This window comes from Cygnus atratus, chromosome 23 (assembly GCF_013377495.2).
Source record: "Cygnus atratus isolate AKBS03 ecotype Queensland, Australia chromosome 23, CAtr_DNAZoo_HiC_assembly, whole genome shotgun sequence".
In the NCBI taxonomy this organism is placed as follows: domain Eukaryota; kingdom Metazoa; phylum Chordata; class Aves; order Anseriformes; family Anatidae; genus Cygnus; species Cygnus atratus.
In genome coordinates, this window is record NC_066384.1 from 1,831,203 (window position 1) to 1,850,425 (window position 19,223).

General features: G+C 44.2%; 1 protein-coding gene across 1 annotated transcript in view; it reads right to left on the reverse strand.

Annotated features, from left to right (window-relative positions):
* Window positions 1-6,135, reverse strand: part of CSMD2 (CUB and Sushi multiple domains 2) — a 290,461-nt gene extending 284,326 nt beyond the window's left edge. The window contains exon 1 of the mRNA XM_035562044.1: window positions 5,979-6,135. Within this exon, the coding sequence (XP_035417937.1) occupies window positions 5,979-6,135 (157 nt within the window). The remainder of the gene's footprint in view (window positions 1-5,978) is intronic.
* Window positions 6,136-19,223: the final 13,088 nt, after the last annotated feature.

A 19,223-nucleotide genomic window follows, 5' to 3' on the forward strand; every position in this document is an offset into this window, starting at 1 on the left:
AACACCATACTATGTCCACTGTGAAGTGACAAAAGCAAACAACAAACCAAAAAATCCTCTGTTCTGCTTTCACAAAAGGAGGTATAAGAAAATTGCACGCAAGCTCACTGCAACATAGTATCTCCATTCTGGCTGTGTCCATGGCAGCAAAGAGACTAAAACAGAGTTAACTTGATTTCTTTAATCAATGGGATTTTCCCAATTACACATTAACCACTATCAGATCAGTCAGCCACTGCATAACATGGCAGAAGCATATTTATTTTGGAGATTACTGCACTGCATCATGTTTATTGCAAGCAAAGTACATTGATTTCCATAATTGCACTGTACTTCACTGCTCCAGAAACACTGTGTAAACACAGAAACTATAGGGGCTACCATCACATTTTATTTATTTATTTTTTAAATCTCCATCTTGATTTCGAGAACTGGACACTTGCATTGCTTTCAAGGTAGGCACTCACCTTGGGAAGCCTCAGAAACACCTCACAGTTGCGCAGGAAGCACCCCTCAATGAGGAGCTTCACTCACCTTTGCAGAGAATTAAGAAACAAAAAAGGAAAAGCAGTCTTGTGTTTAAGGCTCAGCCTGACATATTTACAGCTGCACCAAAAATTCCCTGAGTGACCTTGTGCAAGTCTCACAGTACAGAGAGCAGCTTGCGTCCCGTCGATAAGGGATGACCTGAGCTGCCCTGTGGGCACACACGAGGGCACCACCACAGGGAGCTCCATTCTTATGGTCAGTCTTCCTGGGCAAAGCAAAAGCTTACCTGGTTTTAAAACCCATTAAAGCCTTATGCTGTTAACTGTCCCCTCAGTCATCTGCGCCCACAGCGGCTACGCTTGCATGTTGGAGTCAACATACGTGATTACATTACCTCTGCCATGTTTGGTTCCTGGATATGTTAGACAGGCAACTTAGAGCTAGACCAATTCAAGCAGAACAGAACCTTGGTTACTCAACTTATTTCTTTTTATAGCCCTTAATAGTAAAGTCTCACCCCTCCCCTTCCACTTGAATTTGCTATGCTTTCTGTTGCACATATTTCAAATCTAGGCCTACTCACGGTGGTTTTGAACCTCTCAAAGCCTAGAAATATAAAAGATTATACAGAAGCATTTTAAAACCCACTCAGCCGAATACAGATTTGATGTAATTTCTCTAAAGCCCATGAAAAATGACTCCAGCACTGTGTCTTGGGACACTTTTGTTAAAAATTGAGTTAGCAAGGCTTTTCTTATAAGACGCACAAAGATGCATCTATTGCAGCCTTCTCCTCAAAGCCTTCGTACCAGCTACAGCTATGCTGTGCCTCAACTTATGTGATGCAGTGCAAGTGAATAGTCAAACGGTTACCTGCACAGTCAGGACAGAAAACTCAAGTCCAAATCCTATAATGCACTAGCCAGAATACTGTGCACCCTTCCCATCTCCAGTGAGGGTTTTGTTATTAGAGAAGTAGCAAAGGGCTTTGATACACCTGAAGGAAGCAGCTCAGAGAGGAGACATCCTTCAGCCAACCCTCCAGAAGCACTGAAGATACACAACTGATGTTACAAAGGTTAGGCTGCCTGACTTCCCCCCAAACCTGTCCGACCATTAACATTATAAGTTTCCTCTGGTCAAGATCCATGCCAAATTTAAGTAGGAATTACTGGGGGAGGAAGGAGGGCCTGCAGCAGGAATAGAAACACAGCTGTGAAATTTGGCATTTCACAAAAAAAAAAAATGGCCTCTCAGGAAACAGAGCAAGGCAGCAAACAGTACACAGTAATTGAGCAGTTGCAAATCCCTGGAGCACAGGTAGAAACAGTTAACAGCAAATGGAGTCAGGGGAAAGAATTATTCTTTGCTTGTCTCTAAAAACAGATTAATGAGGCAGTCACTCCCGTATCAGAAAATGTATTATCTACAGCAGGAATACTACACGTGACATCAACAGCTCAGCTGCACCCTGAACCCTAAACGACCTCAGCAAAAAGCACATCCACTAGGATCTATTGCAGACTGCCTGGACCACATTCCCTGTACCCATTTTGACATATGCCTTCTTCTGACAGACACTCCTAGACAATTGGAAGGCAGCCACCGAGGATCAGCTGAGCAGACATCCACCTCTGTTCCACTGCAGGCTGGCTCAGCTGGGGTCCATCAACCACCTGAATACAAAATTTCCCTAGGAAGTATCTGACATACAAAGGCTGGGCTCCATGGCAAGGAAAGCTTGAGCTTAGATGTTCTTCAGCAGCAGAGAAGCCACGACAGAAGTCAGAGAGACAGACAATGAACAATTATATGGCAAAGGAAAGCCTCCTGTATCCCGAGTGATGAACTCCACCAAAGACTGTGAAGACAGAAGTGAAATTGCTTCCCAAAGGTTACACAGCAAGGCAGAGCCACAGAATTGCGACCTAAACATCCCAGGCTTGAAGTAGAGTCCTGGCTACCACCCAGCACTAAGGATGTTCCTACTAAAGGCTCCTTCCCCTGCCCTTCTCAACCCATCAATATGGGCACTCACTGGTACGGAGAAAACCATGATGAATTTGGATATTCTTCCCTGAGAGCTCACAAGTGTGCAAACCAATATGAAGAGGTAAGAAAGTAAGTTCACTACGCTCCAGTCAGTCAAACCTGAGTGCCACACAGTTGTCCAGGCACATGGAGAGGGAAGGATTGTCTTGTAGTCCCATCCAGCTGAGGATCACCTGTATAACCCCACCATGGAACACAAAAACCTACAGGCCAGGCAACGTTACCTCCCCCAAGTCACCAGGGTGAGGAGGGAGCACAGCAACACGAAGCCTTCTGCATTTTGCCATCCTCTCTAAGCACTATGAAGTCAGTCTGATCCCATGCAAAAAAGGCTGCACCCTCTACGTTTGCCATAAACGCCTCCCTTCCTGTAACAAGAGACATTAGCAAGACATGAATGAGTAGGAATCATTCATTCCATTTAGCGCTGATATCCACACTGCTTCAGCACTGATAGTAGGACTCGGATCAAAATGATATACTCAGCTATTATCATAAAATACTGTAGTTTTATCATGTGCCACAATCAAATATAATCAAGCTGGTGACTATTCCCTTCCCTCCTACATAAAAACATCTATCCACCACTTCAGAGAGTTAGTATCTCACACCCTTACCCCTTTAAAAAACGCACTCAAATCACAGAGTACTTCACAGTTAAGTCGCTTCCCTGGCAGATTAAGTACCTAAGTACCCCTGATTCACTCTTTGTCCTGTGGAGATTTAAGAAAACAGAACAAAATGGAAAGATGATTTATAATACAGGTACGTACACATACGTCAAAATTCATAAACAGCTTCCTGCTCATCCCCTCTTCAAAGGAAGAATCTGGCAAAAACTGTTTTCCATCAAGAAAAAAAGAAAATTGCAAGGGGTTTAAACTGATGAGATCATCTTTCAAGCCAGTGCATCTTCCCATTACCCAGTACCAAACAAGATGTTGACTAGTAAAGCAGTGTGAATAACAGCATCAAGACCTCCTTTATAATAGGCCTTCAAAAGAAATTGCACATATACCCGGCCAACAGACATACCAAGTGCATGTCCCAGTGCCAATGCATAGCTAATTACCCAGAAAGGAACAGAAAAACATTGCTCTTATTCCTATTAAGAGTACCTGTTTTGACAACCAAGAAATAAAATATCAGAATCATTAAACGTGTTTGAGAGGCCACACATGAATCACAGTCAACTTACAGCCAAATTCAGTGTCCTCCTCGACTCTTAAAATGCTGTCAAGTCACTGCACCACTGGAAAAAAAGGGAAGCTGTGCACCCTTCCTCCCCCCCAGCCCCCAGGTATACACCAAACTCCAGCACATCACGAAACCCCTTCCCTACAGCTGGGTCACTTTGCCCAAACAGAAGCTACCTTATCTTGCCTTCAGATGCAGTGGCATCAGAAGAAAGCACATGCAGTAACCAGCCGGTTTTTAAAAGGCCATCACTGGGCAACTGGACTGCTGACAGACGCATCTGATACAATATGAGCAGGGATTTCTTTCCTTTATTTTTCAGATGGCCAGAACTACTAGCTGATAGTTTTATACATATATATGTTTATATATACACAGCTCTACTGCCACACTATGGGTACTCGGGGTTATTACTACCTACACAAACCCTAGGAAAAGGCGAGATCAGGAGTGAACCCTCTCAGGAACTTTGTTCCACAGAGGACCATGATTTGCTCAGCGAAGGTACCAGAAGTCCCTGCCAGACTAAACTTACTTTCTGGGATTAAACCCTAAAACTGCAATGGATTCTGGAGAAAGGTGGCTGTGTTCACTTGGTAGATATGTTCACTGTGTTCTGGATATCTTGGAGTAAGCCACTGGTTTCAAAATTGATCCCTTGCCTTAGCAAAAAGATCATTACCTGGATTTCTGAATTTGCTGAAAAGGAGTACCTGGGAAACTCATCGACAAATACCACTATTCAGATGTAAATAAAAAACACTTTACGTCTAAAAAACTCCTGCAGATTTACTTGCAGAGATGAAAACACAACAGAGCACCAACCCCTGGGTGCAGGAACCAGAACAGCACTCCAAATACAGAGAGAGAAGAGCCACGGGCCTGAGAAGAAAGCCTGAAATACTGAACAAGCAGTTACAGGAAGAAACCTGAAAAATTTAAGTATGAACAAGCTACAGATAACCTGAAAGAAGAAAAAAAGCTGTAAAACCCTTACATAATAAATCACATTTAGGTATCTCTGCATCATTCTACTTATATCAGAAAAACACAACAGAAACTGCTGGAATGGCAAGTTCCTCTTGTGCATAGGCTAAATGTGCCTGCTGAAGAAAGGAAAAATAATCACCAAAAATAAGTACTCATCCATAATTTCAACTTGTGGGTTGTTGGGTGGTTCTACCTCCTTCCCTAATAGATGATTCCAGTAGCAAAAGTCTTTGGGTCTACTGCAAGCATACTTGGGAGGAGCAGTTAATTATTCTGGATCTCTTCGGAGAAAGTCTGCCTTACATAATAAAAATCAGTGACGAGGTAACACAAGGTTTTCCAAAAAAAAACCAAGCAGCTTTCCTACACATGAACACACACAAGCACACATTGTCACAAGCATACATTCCTCTAGCCTAGCATGCAGCAGATAAGACAGACGTTACTCAAACTCTTGGAAATCGGGGCACAGCAGCGTTGAAAGAAGACACTGCCAAACGCTCAGCTCTCCCACTCTTCCCCCTCCCACACTCACACACATAAGGACAGTCCCTAAATATTTGCTGTTTACACCAGAAATAAACTTCAGTCCTTAGATATGCTTTTGCTACAAGGTCAATTACAGAAACCGGGGAGGAGACGTAAGCAAATTCCACCCCCCCCCACCGGCTCAAGTCTCTATCTTCCAAGAAAATAAACATTTTTCACAAAAATCAAGATGCTGAGACTGAGAAGCTCATCTATAAGAGCATATCAACTTGAAATGCAGGAAGAATAAGAGGAGAGTGCTTCCATTTTCATGCAAGGAGTCCTAAACCTCTTTTATCAGCTATAGTCAAATACCAGGGTAGTGAAATAATGAATTAAGATGCAAGGGAAAGACAGAAGGGGAACCGTAATAAGGGGAACCGTAATGGCATTTTTTAGTCATCTTGCATATTGTCTGGCAACTGTGCACACGTTATTTGACCCACCAGAAGGAGGAATAAAAACAAATAGAGCCACCTCTTATAACCGTATCATTTAAAATTGTTGCTCCCAAAGGACTGAGGCAAACTATCTCACAGAAAGGTCTGAAGAAAATCCACTCCTTATTGAACACTACAGGGAAGCATGTGCTGACATACAAGTACACACACACACACACACACCTCAGAGTCCCCAGGAAAACGGATTAACAGTGGTCCCTGGATCTAAGCAGCAGGAAGACAAATACTCCTAAAGTTGCCAGCTTTCTCCATGACACTTACCAGTCGCTGAGACAGCCAGCAGCCCCACGGAGAGCAGCAGCACCCGGCTCCAGGAGCTCACTTCCACCGTCATGAGAGCAAAGATCCCCAATTTCCCCCAATTCCTTCCAAAGCTGCAGCTGCATCCCAGCTTGTCCCATCCCAAGGAAGGTTGCATGTCAAAGGGTGGCAGGAATGGGGTGTGCTGGGGGTTGCTTGTTGTTGTTGGGTTTTCCCCCTTTTTTCTCCCCCTTTGCGATTGGGATAGTCCTCAGCTCGGCTAGAAGAAGAGGAGAAAGGAAAGAGGGGGGAAAAAAAGCAGGTCAGGCTTGTGATTTTTTTTTATTCAAATTTTTTCAGCCCAGAAAAAAAATCCCACCGCATGGAAGGCTCTGAGCTTCTGCAGCTGGAATGAACCAAGTGTGGCAGCGGCTCGGGGAGAGGAGAGGCGAGGAGGGCTGGCTCGTCCCTCCCGGTGGCTGTCTCTGAGCCAGCTCCCCGGCATTAGCAGCACACAGTCCCCAGGGATTTATACTTTTTTATTAGCCAGTTGATTAATCGCTCCCACATCTTTGTTCTCCTCTTCCCCTAAATCCTGGGGAGGGGGCACGGGCGTTGCGATGAGGGGCTGCCGTGCAGCCACAGACTGGCTCTGGCTCAGCTTCGCTTCCTGGACCCAGCACACACCTCCCACCAGCCCCCGCCCCACCAGAACCAACAAACCACAAATTATGCTTTAGCATTGTATTTATTGTTTTTAATGCACACCACAGGTTTCTTTCATCGCGGCAAGTGCCGGAGCCCCCCATTTGCCGTGGAGCACAGCACACACATGGACGCGCACGCAGCAGCTCTGCTATTAAGACATCTGCCAGAGCAATGCAGCCTCCTCCCGGGGCCCCCCCAACCCGAGCCTCTGTAAACAACTTGATGATATTGACACAATTTGGGGGACGAAGCAAATTTCCTTACAAACATGAGTCATGGAAGAGACACCCCCTGTCTGCGACCTGCCCTAGCAGCGTGGATCCCAGCGATGGGGTGAGCCCCAGCCCCGGTGGGACCCTTCAGGACCGGCGGTGTCCTGGGGGTGGCAAAGGCAGCACCGGGTGCCCCCTCTCCTGGGCCACCAGGCAACGCCAGGCTGTGGTGCTGCGGCCCCTCTGCAGGGCTGCTCCAAGTGGTATTTCTCCTCTAACCTCCTCTTTTTTTTTTCTTTTTTTTTTTTTCCCTTTTTTAAATGTCTGTTAGTACATTTGTCCCTATGGCTGCACACAAGATGGGGAAAAAACGCAGCCCCTTAAAGACACATCCAGGAACTTAATTATCTTGGCGGTGATGCTCAGACCCACAGAGAGGGGAAATAACTCCAGCTCACGCGTGTTGCTCAAGCTTTAAAAACGGCAGAACCCCGGAAAATCCCCCCCCCTCCCCGGCAAGAACCTACTTCTGCATTCACCTTTGGGCGGGGGCAGCACCCATCCCGCTGCCTGCTGTCCCCCAGCCCCCGCAGCCCTTCCCCGGCCACCCCCCGACCCCCCCAGCCCCAGCTCCTGACTCCCAGGGGGGCCCCGGCCCCGCCACCCATCCCCCTGCCTTGGCGCTTTGCATTTGCTGCAGTTTCTTGCTGCAAACCCCCCTTCTTCAGCCTTGTTCCGGTTGCCTTGAATGAGCTTATTTGACAGCTAAAAACAAATTATATCGAGGGCTTGAAAATCTGTCCCTCCACCCTCAAATCAATCCTCTTTCTCACTCCCTTTCCCCTGTGTCCCCTCTGCATTTGAATCCTTCCACTGCCTACACTGTGAGCCAATGCCAAGAGCCAAGGCAACCAGGGCTGTTACATGAAAGAGTTGCTTTATGTCTGTTTAAACTGCAGCGTCCTATTCAAATAGACCTTATTGTTCAAAGGCATAGATCCAAATATAAAAGGAGCAGAGAAACAGGGTACCACACTTGACAGCTCTATACATTGCTTTTCCCTTATACAGCCATTCACCTCAAAGAGTTCCCCATCCCGAAACTGCATTCAGCCGAAGATGTGACTTGGTTGCTGCACACCAGCAGAGCATCAGCTGAGCCAAAGTCAGCTAGCCCTGCATCAAGAACAATCCACAGGCATAATAAAGTCATTGAGGAGATACAATGCCACTTTCTTCCTAGTAAATAAAACCATACCTATTTCAAATCAAGGATTTCCTCCCAAGGAAGCTTTCTGCTCAAAACCACTAGGTTTAGGGTCTTAATCTCTCACAGGAAAAAAAAAAAAAAAAAAAAGCATTTAGTTGTTAAATGGGCAACACTGATGAATACAGCAGAAACCACCACTGCAGCCACCACCTTCGATCACAACCCAGTTTTGACAAGGAGGCGCTTGCAGGTCCTGGTTAACAGCCCCGCTGTAACCTGCGCCACTCGCTGCACTTCTCACCTTGCAAAATTACCTCTCTACTAAAAGAGGAATCCTGCCTTCGGTGGAGGCACCCACCAGAAGCTGAGAAATTGTGCTCTGCACTGCCACCCACAGTCAGAGCCAGGGCTCAGATGAGTCTCCTGCCTTCAGACTTCGCAGCCTTTCGGTCTTTGCAGATATTTAGCCAACTTTTTCCAATTTCACTTAGCCCAGCGTACCTCACCCTCCCTGCCAAAACAGTATGAACTGTTTTGTGATTGCTCTGAATCAAATAAGAGCAATTGTAACATCCCCGATTCCTGGTTTAATCCACAGAGCTGAGAGCAATTCACAGCTACAAGCCACGTCCTCACAGTAGCTTCTTAGAGGAGAAGCTGAGACCTTGATACAGGCAAGGACTTACCAAACAGAACAAGTGTCAAAGCCACCTTCTCACACTACTTTTAACACCAAGCGACATCCCTAGGGCTCTTCCTTCTCCCTTCTTCTCTCCTATGTGCATCAAGCTCCAGGGGACGCAGACACAGAGCTGGCTCACAAATGCTACCACTGGGTGATGAAACGAGGAACCACAGAAGGCGCTCACAGTAGGAGCATGATCGTGTGCACTAAAATTAAAAACACCACTATTAATAATTTCATACGGGAATACAAGCATCTCAGTAAACACCACACATTTACTCACTCTTAGCTGCATTACCACTATTGGGAGGAAAACAGCATTTATGTGGGCATAACCACGAGTTGACAGACAGCTGACAATAATATCTCTATTAGCAAGAGGTTGCAGGCACTAAAGTTAGAGGACAAGTCCAGTTCTGGATTACCTAAATGGAGACAACTACAGAGCCAAGACCTTGGTGTACAATGTAATGACTTGGTAACGAAGAACTCCACGTGCAGTTGTTGTATCTGCAGGCATGTCTTTTTATATTTAAAAATCTTTCGCCTTTTTATTTTCATACCTAGATCAATTTTATAGCCCAGCACCTAGCCAGCACACAAAATGCCACAGAGGATATTGAAAAGAAAAGGAACCCAAGATTCTGTAGCCCTAATTGCTTAAGAATATGCATGCTACAGAACCGAGGAGGAGTCTTTTTTGCACAGCAGTGGAAGGTTTTACAAGGCATCTAGAGATATTCCCCCTATTTTTTTCATAGAAAAAACATTCAGCTATTGAAAGAGGTAAGCCAGAATTAGTCCTTCCTGCTTTCCCTTGTAAGAGTAGACTTGCACGTGACTTCTTGTGGACGGGGGAAATCTAGTGTGGGCTGCAAAGAATTTCGTGGGACAAACTACTTGAGCAGGAATTAAATGTGTTCCTAGATGGGCCTCAAACAGGGACAGACACGGAGGGGACTGATGGCAAGAGAACAGAAAAGGACCACAGAGACGGTGCTCGGTGCTCTCCTTGGGGCGAGCAAAGCAGAGCTTTGGGAGAAGAGAGAAGGACAGTTAAATACCAAACCCAGGAAGACTGGGGTCTAATTATATAGGTTTATACCAGGGAACTCTAAGCTGTGTGAAGGGCACCAAGGCCGTTTCCATCCCCACTGCTGGAAGCCCAGGGGATGCTTCCAGTTACCCTCCCTGCCCGCTGCCCGGCCCTGCAGTTCCGCGGTTGCCACGGCTCCTCGTTCCGTTTGCTACCTGCACAAACATCCCCTTCACAAAGACCGTCTGAATGCAGAGAGGCTGAAAGATGCTCACTGGTGGGTTTCCAGCTCCACCAGTAAAATCGGAGGGGCCGTTCCCGCTGGGCCCTTTCCCCAGGCACATCTGGATCCACGACAACACCCCCCAGGACAGCCTGGACCAGGCCTGCCACAAGATCTGGAAACGCGTTCAAGGCCTCTCGGAGGAGCTGCAGCCCGCGCTCTGCTCAGAGCCGTCAGAGACCCTTCGAAGAGAGAACGGCAACTCCCACCACGAGTGAGTGACCCCAGGGCCCAGGGGGACAGGCTGCTAGGCTTTCCTCAACGGGGCTTTACGAACCTGTGGAAGCGAAGAGCTGGGACACGGGGTGCCTGCACTGCTGACGGCCTCCCAGTTAGGCAAAGCATTCCCACTTTTTCCACTATAACCAGTTTTCTTTGGAAAAGTGTGCCCCATGAAATCTAACTACTTCAGAATCTGAAGCACCATAAGCAGCTGCTGCATTCGCTTCCCCACAACATTTAAAGAAAAACAACTACACACACATCAAAATATTTACAGAAAGTGAAAGCAGCATTCAAAAGAGCAAAATCGAAAATTAAAGTGTTATAAGGAAGCTACTGTAAACAGCTGATCTTTACAAAGAAAAGCTGAATTTAGCACAGAAAAAATTATGCCAAATCATGTTCCACAGGACAAATGATGATAAGGGAGGGAAATATGCTCTTCAGATTAATAGGATAATATTTACAGTGTGCTCCTGAAGCAGAAAAAAAGTAAAATTTACAAATCCAGCTATCAACCAGCAAGTATTAGCACATGTCCAGTCCTTAAAACCTAAACGAAACATAATACAAACCTGGCCCATCCTACCTGATACAGTGGAAATAGTTATTGCAGCTTTTAAAAGCTAACTTTACAGACTGAGGAAGCAGACGATTTCAGCTAAGACATGGAGGCACAGAAGGGGCAGTGCCTACACTATGTCGGTGAGAAACCTAGGAACCCGACCTTTGAATCCTGGCTCCTTTCTTCTCTTCCATATCCTTAAAAAATTCTTAAAGAAATTAAAATAAATGCAGGAAGGTTGAAGCCAAGTAAGCCAAGAATAACCAGTGGCAGCAATGGAGTTGCACTAGCCTACAATGGTTGGTCAAATTATACAGCTGAGGCATCCCTGCAATTAGCACATACTCAGCTGCATATTTTAGCCCAATCAGTCACTAAGAAGTCATAGGAAGGAGGTATCACACGAACCAATGAAGAAGTATCAACTATTAGTAAGTTTTAAAAATATATTTTACAAAAACAAAATTACCTTTAAAGAAGTGTAGATCTAGGTTTTAGCAATGAGCCTAGTACAGCAGCAGCAGCAGCCAAACCAGCAGGGCTTCCAGCCCAGGCAACCTCCAAAGCCTGGGGCAGCTCAGCCTGCCGCTGGGGCCGCAGCTCGGCACAGCCGTGGCTTTACTGCAGTGCTGGGGGATTGCGAACTGCAGGACAAGCGACGAAGGCTGTGGCAGGGACACCCAGCAAGGACCTGAGACTAATTCAACAACTGCAACTCAGATGAAATTAAAAAGACGGAGAAGGCTGATGGCTACAGCACTTTCCTGGGGTTCAGAAACATGATTCACTGTTCACCTACTGCTCTGTTACCTTTGGCGGCTCATCTGACCATCTCTCCACAATGTTTTCCTGTAATTAGCTAGCAGGCTCCTCAGGAAAGCAGAGCCCTCTACATACACTCCTACAGGGCAGCATGTTGATCATCAGTTGTTCAAAGACCCCAGAGTCACCGAACCTTCCCAAAATACCAAACCTGAAGTGCCAAAACCAAATTACTGCACAAACTTCATGGAACTTCCTTAAAATGAAAGTAATTCAAGTGAGGCAGCCCTAGGTCAGGTTTCTGCCTTTGACCCTGGAGGCAGAAGCTTCCATAATCATCATTTTCACTTCTTTACTGTGCGGGTGCCAGCACTGGCACAGGTTGCCCAGAGGGGCTGTGGGGTCTCCTTCTCTGGAGATATTCCAAACACCCGCCTGGATGCTATCCTGAGCAACCCTGCTTAGCAGGGGTGCTGGACCAGGGGATCTCAGGAGGTCCCTTCCAACCTCAGCCATGCTGTGGTTCCGTGACACCCCACCTTCTATGCCCTAGGTACCTCTATTACTCCTGAAAGCCTTATTGTAAGATTTTTCTTAATCTTTCTATATGCCAGCTGTCAATAGAGGTGTTCCCCAATTCATCAGCTGCAATAACATCAGCGGCCAAAGATTACGCCGTATGACCTTGCTCGATTTAGCAATCTTTAATTATTTTAAAATATTGACTTATGCAAATTGCTGGTATGCTCATTTTTAAAAGTATCTGGAATCTTTTAAACAAACAGCAAGTTTCACCTTCCTAAACACTAAATCAACCTTCAGTGTTTCCGCAGTGAAGCCATCTGTGACCTCACTGCACAGCGTGAGGCTGCTGTAGCACACGAGGCCTTTGCCATGAGCTCATTCTGACCCCACAGAAGTTTGAGTGACCCATATTTCAAATCCAGTGAGCACACCTAACGCAGCACCACTGAATTTGCTTCCCTTCTATTGACTTTGCCAAGGAAACATCAGAAACTTATCCTTATCACTGCGATTCTTGATATCAATTAAGCAGCTAAATTCCCACTTATCTCCAAGTCTCAGATACGTAAGCATTTCACAAGCAAATCAAAATCATTCTTAAATCATATAGACATGATGCTGATGGTAGAAGACAAACCTTTTTGCACAGAAAACGTTTGCTGTGAATGCTGCAGTGTCACCCACATCAGAAAACTTGGTGCAATCTCAGCACCAAAGCTGCTCCTGGCTCAAAGCAACTTCTTTAGTGAAGACACTTCAAAGATGACTGAAAGAGCCACTGCTTCTACATGGAATTCCACACAGCCAGCTACCCACACTTAAAACCCAGTGTTACTTTGCCTTCTAGGTAGAAAGCTCGTACTATCTTTCATAATTTTGCTACTTCCTTGATGTTTATTTTTTCCCCTTGAGTTGAGAGAAGAAAAAAACAGACTATGGAAAAAAACCTCCATTTGGAGCCAAGATGTAAACTTGTTTCTGCATCCCCAATAAAGGAACGGATGAAGTTTTCCCACCTCTCGTACTGCACCACAATACAAACGAGAGAACCAAACACCTGGGGACACACAGGCTGTGGGGTGCAGAGCCACGCACACATGAGCGGTTCCAATGAAAGATGGGGTGAAAAGATGTATGAGATAGGCTTTACTTTATAAAAATGGAAACAACCTATCAATTTTCTATCCACAGTATAAGCTTGTTGAGGTTTTTGTTAAGAGATGTTTCTTTTCATTTTTTTTAAATAGAGGAAAAAGAAGCATCCTACTAATTACAGTGATCATATGATTAGAGATAATTAGATACGCTTACTATTTAGTTTTCTAATTTTTGTGATATTTGTATACCATATATGTACGTGCATAGTGCATGTACAGAGCATCAGTCTTTTCTCAGCTTCAGGGAGAGTAAATTGGTAATACATTAAGTTATTGAACATACTTGGCTGTGAAAGAGCAAACTGGAATTTAAAACAGTATTTTGAGTAGGTAACCATTACAGGCACTTAGGTGTGCCTCAAAGGAACACAAAATTGTTCAGCCCTGGCAGCAGCCCCATTGTCAGGTCCGAGGACTTCAGTGGGTTCCTATATGAAAGATGGTTAACGAGCTACAAATACTACTACACCCAGCTCCGTTAAATCCTTACAAGTGATAACAAAATTGTAAATGACAGGTAAGTCCCTGGAAATTTAGGCCCTCATCCTGCAAAGATTTGAAGATCCACTGAGCCTTGAAGGTTGAAACCATGCAAGGCTGGACTACTGAGAGCAAACAAGGTTTCTCCTATTAGGGACACCAGGGAAAGGCATGCAATCCCAAAATACTTTGTGTCCAGAATCACGGACTTAAACTAACATTATTTGACTGATGAAATAAAAATCATCACAGAGCTTAAGACTCAAGAAGATTAGCTCAATTTTAAGTCAAACTGAACAGAAGCCATATTCTACTTTCTTACAGAGATGGGTTGCTAGATGAAACAGAGGGACTTGAAAATATATACAGAGCAGTGATTGGAAACAGAGAAAGGGAGATGAAGTTACGAGCTCTCTGTGATGCTCAGCTTTCTGCTAAATCCACCATCACCAACCTCCTGTGTTCAGCGAAGTCGCACAAGGACTCCAAGGGGCTGGAGGACAGCAGCACAACGGGCGGTTGCAGCACAAGGGGCAGCAAGGCAGAGACACCATGTCTGCAGAAGCACGCAGACACTGCCAAGGGCCCAGGCAATCAGGCAATGGCTGAAGAACCCAAGGCAGTGAACAACTTCCTACAGAGTAACACGCTCAGCTCTGTGAAGAACAGCACACCTGCGTCAGCTCCACCAACAGCAGCAGAAAGTCAAGCTGCAGCACAGAAGCAGCAGCTCCCAGCATTTGCCAAGACCTGCTCCAAAACTGATTGCAGTGCAGTCACAAAGGCACTGCAGAATCCAGGTATGGATCTGGCCATGGTGCTTGAACAGCATCTGGGAGCCTTGGGAAAATTACAACTAACTAGAAGCTGTTGAAAAGCAGATGGCTTTTCCATTCACAAAGTCTCATTTCCTACTAGATGCTCGTATAGCTCTCCCACCGTACCAGCATCTCTCCAGTGTCCTTCTCACATCAATATATGAGAAATACAGGAAGGTCATGACCACAGAGATTTATATATTTGCTCAATGTTTTCTATAAATTATTTTTTTCCCCAGATGGCGGGAGAGGGTGTTGCTGGGTATTTTGTTGTTGTTGTTTTTAAGTGTCATGATTTTTGGGGTTCCCAGAGAGATATTTAAGAGATCCAGAGTAACTTAAGAACAAACCAGAATAATGCTGCACATCCAAATCTACCGTTTACATTTCTGGCCTAGATTGATCACAGTCTGGAGGCCTCAAACAATCAGCTTCTTCTGGGGTAATTTCCTAGTCTGAGAGTTTTGAACGCTGTAAGAATAGGGTAAGAACCTTTTGCCCCATTTCATTCATACTTATGGCTCAGGCAATTAAATTTACTCTGGGTCCTGCAGGTCAGGGTTTAAACAGCCCTACAAGTGAATTTGAAGTGTTAATTGCTAAGTTTGGATCTCTGTGCTCCAGAAATATAGCCTGCAAAAGCAACTGGTATCTTCATATTTTGCTTGCAGGTAAAGCGTGTCCCTTTAATTGCAAGCGTTCCACACGTTTATGTTACCAGAATGCTGACTTACCTTTAACCTTGTTTTGTTTTACAGTAACTACCGCAACACCAGATAGAAAAAATGTTAAATATAGTGCAAGTACTTTTACTCCACGCTTTTCTACTACTACAACGACCACGGCATTAAATCAGCTGGTGTGGCCAAGTCTGACCTTCCCTCCACTCCCTGTCTTTCCAAACCCCTCGAGCTTTCCACAGTTTCAGGTAATATAAACTAAATCCAGACTCTGAGATAACATCCCCAGCTCCACACTGACAAGCTCAGGGCACTAGCTACCATTGTTCTGAAAAGTGCTTTCTGATTTGTAGGGTAGAGTCTAAAAGAAACCAGACTGCTATCCCACAACGAATAATTACACCGAAGTGGCATTAGGTCACAAACAAAGCATTATCAGCGTATGTACTACGGTCCTCTGGGAAATTTGTGATCGATAGATGATGTTTTATTGACACATATACTGAACGTTGACCTCTTAGCATTCATTACTTTCTATTTTTAGCTTGCATTTACAAATAGTTATCCTGTAATTACTAATATTTTGACCTAACAATTCATTGGGGATATTTCGTGTGGTTATTCTGTTTACAGACTTGGATACTGGTTTCTTAGCCTAGTGAAACAGGACCTCCTATCAAAGTAAAAAAAGCCAACTGAGGCTATTAAGGTGGCAAATGCTGAAGTCAAAAGAAATAAAAGAATACCGAGAATCCATGCATCCATGCCTTTCTACAGGCTATTCTCACCCTTTGATTTCCCTTTGATTCCACTGGGGGAAAAAAGAAAAAAAAGAAAAAGAGAGCTACATTCTCTAATAGAACCCAGATCATCGCAGATGTTGTCAAAAGTTTCCACCAGCCTGTTAGAAAGGAGAGAGAGCAGGAGACTACTATGGGCACACCTGCTGTGCCAAGCTAAGCTCCCTTGAAGGTTTACAGTCCAAGAATTTTGATTTTTCATTAAGTCAATGAGTACTTAGCAGAAAGCTACTTAGCATAGGACAAGCACATCGTCCTTCCACCTCCCAGCAGTCAAGAGGGAAGTGAGCTCTTCCCCAGGCAGAAGAGAAGGTAGAGAGCAGAAGGCAGACACCTATACTGGAGGTCTCAGACTTGGGGAGACAAAGAAAAGACTTTTTCTGAAAGCTAAGAAATGCATTTACTTCAACCTGGTTTCTTTGAACATAACGTTCCCCCTAAAATCTTATGCAAAAATAATTAATAATTAATTGTTCAACTCAGACTGTTTTTAAAAGTCATGTCTTACATATACTTAACAGGGTCTGTATCAGCGAGCACGGTTCCCTTATCAGCAAGCTCTGCACCCTCCCTTTGGATGTTATTCGAGACAGGTGTGTTGAACTGGTTACAAATACACTTTAATTCACGGAATACAGATGCTAAGCACAATAGATTAGTCAGAATTGTTTGTCGTATGCCAAGACTGACACTGGTGCCATCACAAGAACAGATTTGGGGGAAAAAGATGCCAAGCTGGGGGTAGGTTCATTTGGAGCAGTATTTGCTCCAAATAGCTCAAGAAATGTCCCTGAACCTCTAAAAACATCTATTGCATATACTCTAGTTTTGTATGAAATTATCTGTCTCCTCTATTTAGACTGGATTTATTTGTTCATTAAAGTCTGTATTTATATAAAAATGAACACCACCTTTTCCTAGGTATCAAAAAGGCTGGGAGAATTACAGGGTCAAATTCCCGTGGCTGTACCAATTGCATAGCCACCCCAGCTTTTGCTCCAGAGACTTATCTGAAAGACACCTCCTAAAGAGGAGCAATCAGAGCCCAAATTGAATGGCAACAGAAGTCTCTGCACTGAAAAGAACAGCAAGTTAAAGGAGATACCAGAAGTGGGGAAAAAAAGTTCTTAAAAACAACAAAAATATTTCGGTCAACTCCAGTTTATATTTTGAGGGTCACTGCCTGTCATCATTATTGTCCCATTTATTCTTGTGCACTGTTTCTTTCTCCTCCCCAGGTAGCTCCGTACAACCCACAGCACATTTTCCGGTCACCTTACCCTCCTCTGTTGAACTACATCCCCCTTGTTCAGCCGGATTTTCCGTACCAGCAGAGGACACTACCTAAACTACCCACCAACATCCAGGATCCACCAACAGCAGGCGATGGGACCCTGTATCCATTTTCTCCTTCCTACGGGTAATGGCCATGCAGATTCACATTCTAGTTTTGCGTCCCTTTGTCAGTTGCTACAAATCTTCGCAAAGCCCACAATGTAATCAGCAATTGGGTTTCCCGGTTCCATTCTCACCAAATTCCACGTCAGAACAAAACTACGGGGCATAAATTACAAGAAAATTTTGATACAAGAACAAAGTAATTGATTTCAGGTGAATGAAGCCAAAAACTCTACACTGTAAGTTCACACCTAGAGCTTCTAATCAACATCGTGGCTAAAGAACAAACATTTCTTAACCTAGCAAAAGGCAAACGTTTCAGCATGAGGGAAACCAAGATATTTTGACCCTGTCAGAATGTCATGAAAGGATTCATCTTAATATGTTTCTGTAACAACTGTAGATAAAAATCAGCTTATTTCAAGGGTCTGGTAACAATCGCTCTGGGTAAGTTCTGTGTATCATCTTTCATTACTTACAGGATAGATAACAATAGCATATGCTTCCCCTACGTCATCTTTCCAGAAACTGTATTACAAGTCTAAAAAAAAAAGTGCAGATAAATGCTTCTGAAAGCTCCTTTATAAGGAAGAAAATCATGTGGAGGTTAGATGTAATCTCCTGACACTAGAATAAATTTTATTTTTTGTTTTAGGTTTAGTTCTACACCCGGAGGAGCCACAAGGACTAACCCCAACTACTCTTCCAGTGGGAACTGTGTAAACTTTTAAGTGAACCCACTTCTCCTATCCTGATATTTACATATAAAAATTTAGTATCTATTAGAAGCCCAAGGATCCTGTAAGGACTTCAAGTTTCCCTAAAGTGAAGATTTCTATCTAGAATAATCCCGTGTGACTTCTGTGGTAAGAAACAGCTATATGACAACACATCAGAAATAATTTTCTTTAGGATGACAGAAAAGGGGACTTTTTTCCTTTTGGAAGATGAAGACATAATAAAAGTGTTTTAGTTATGACAGATGTCTGAGCTGCTCAAATTTCAATGTTGGTACAATGAAGACGGTTGACAAAAGAAGTCCACGAGTCTCAGAGATGGTAATTTTTGTCATACATTCAAAGTGAGATTAACACAAATTTGTTAATGACAAGTCCTTAACCAAATATATTATTGTTGTACCACAGTCTGGGAGAGAAAAATCTGTGTGATCCTTCAGTAGACTGAAAATTAGCCAAGATGCACAAAGTGAGCTACCTCCAGGGTCCTGCGACAAATGAGGCCATAGGATCATTAAACACAAGTGACCCAAACCACAGCTATAACCACAGTCAATACAACCAGTGCACTAAGGCAAGATTGCATGCTTTTTGCTAAACACAATACTTGTCCTGTGTTTAGTACAGGATCAAAGGTACCTAATGAAGATGCTTGTCAATATTTCCTTTCTTAGCCATTATTCAATACGTGGCTGTGAGCCCCATTTATAGCTACATGAGTATTCCAGTTCTCAGGAGCTTTTTGCTCATGTTCAGTTCCACAGTTCCGTTTCACAACACACTTGTCCCAAATCCCTCAGAGGTGGGAATAGGGAAGTCATCTCAATTTTACAATTTAAAAAGCTGAAATATGAGAGATGAGATCCAAAGTTTCATCCGGTTATGGGGCACTAACAGCAGGTGAAGTCAAATATTCTCAAGAGCACAAGTCAGTCTCTAGAGGGCACAAAATTCAAGTACACTTTTTCGCTGGCTTGACCCTTCTTGC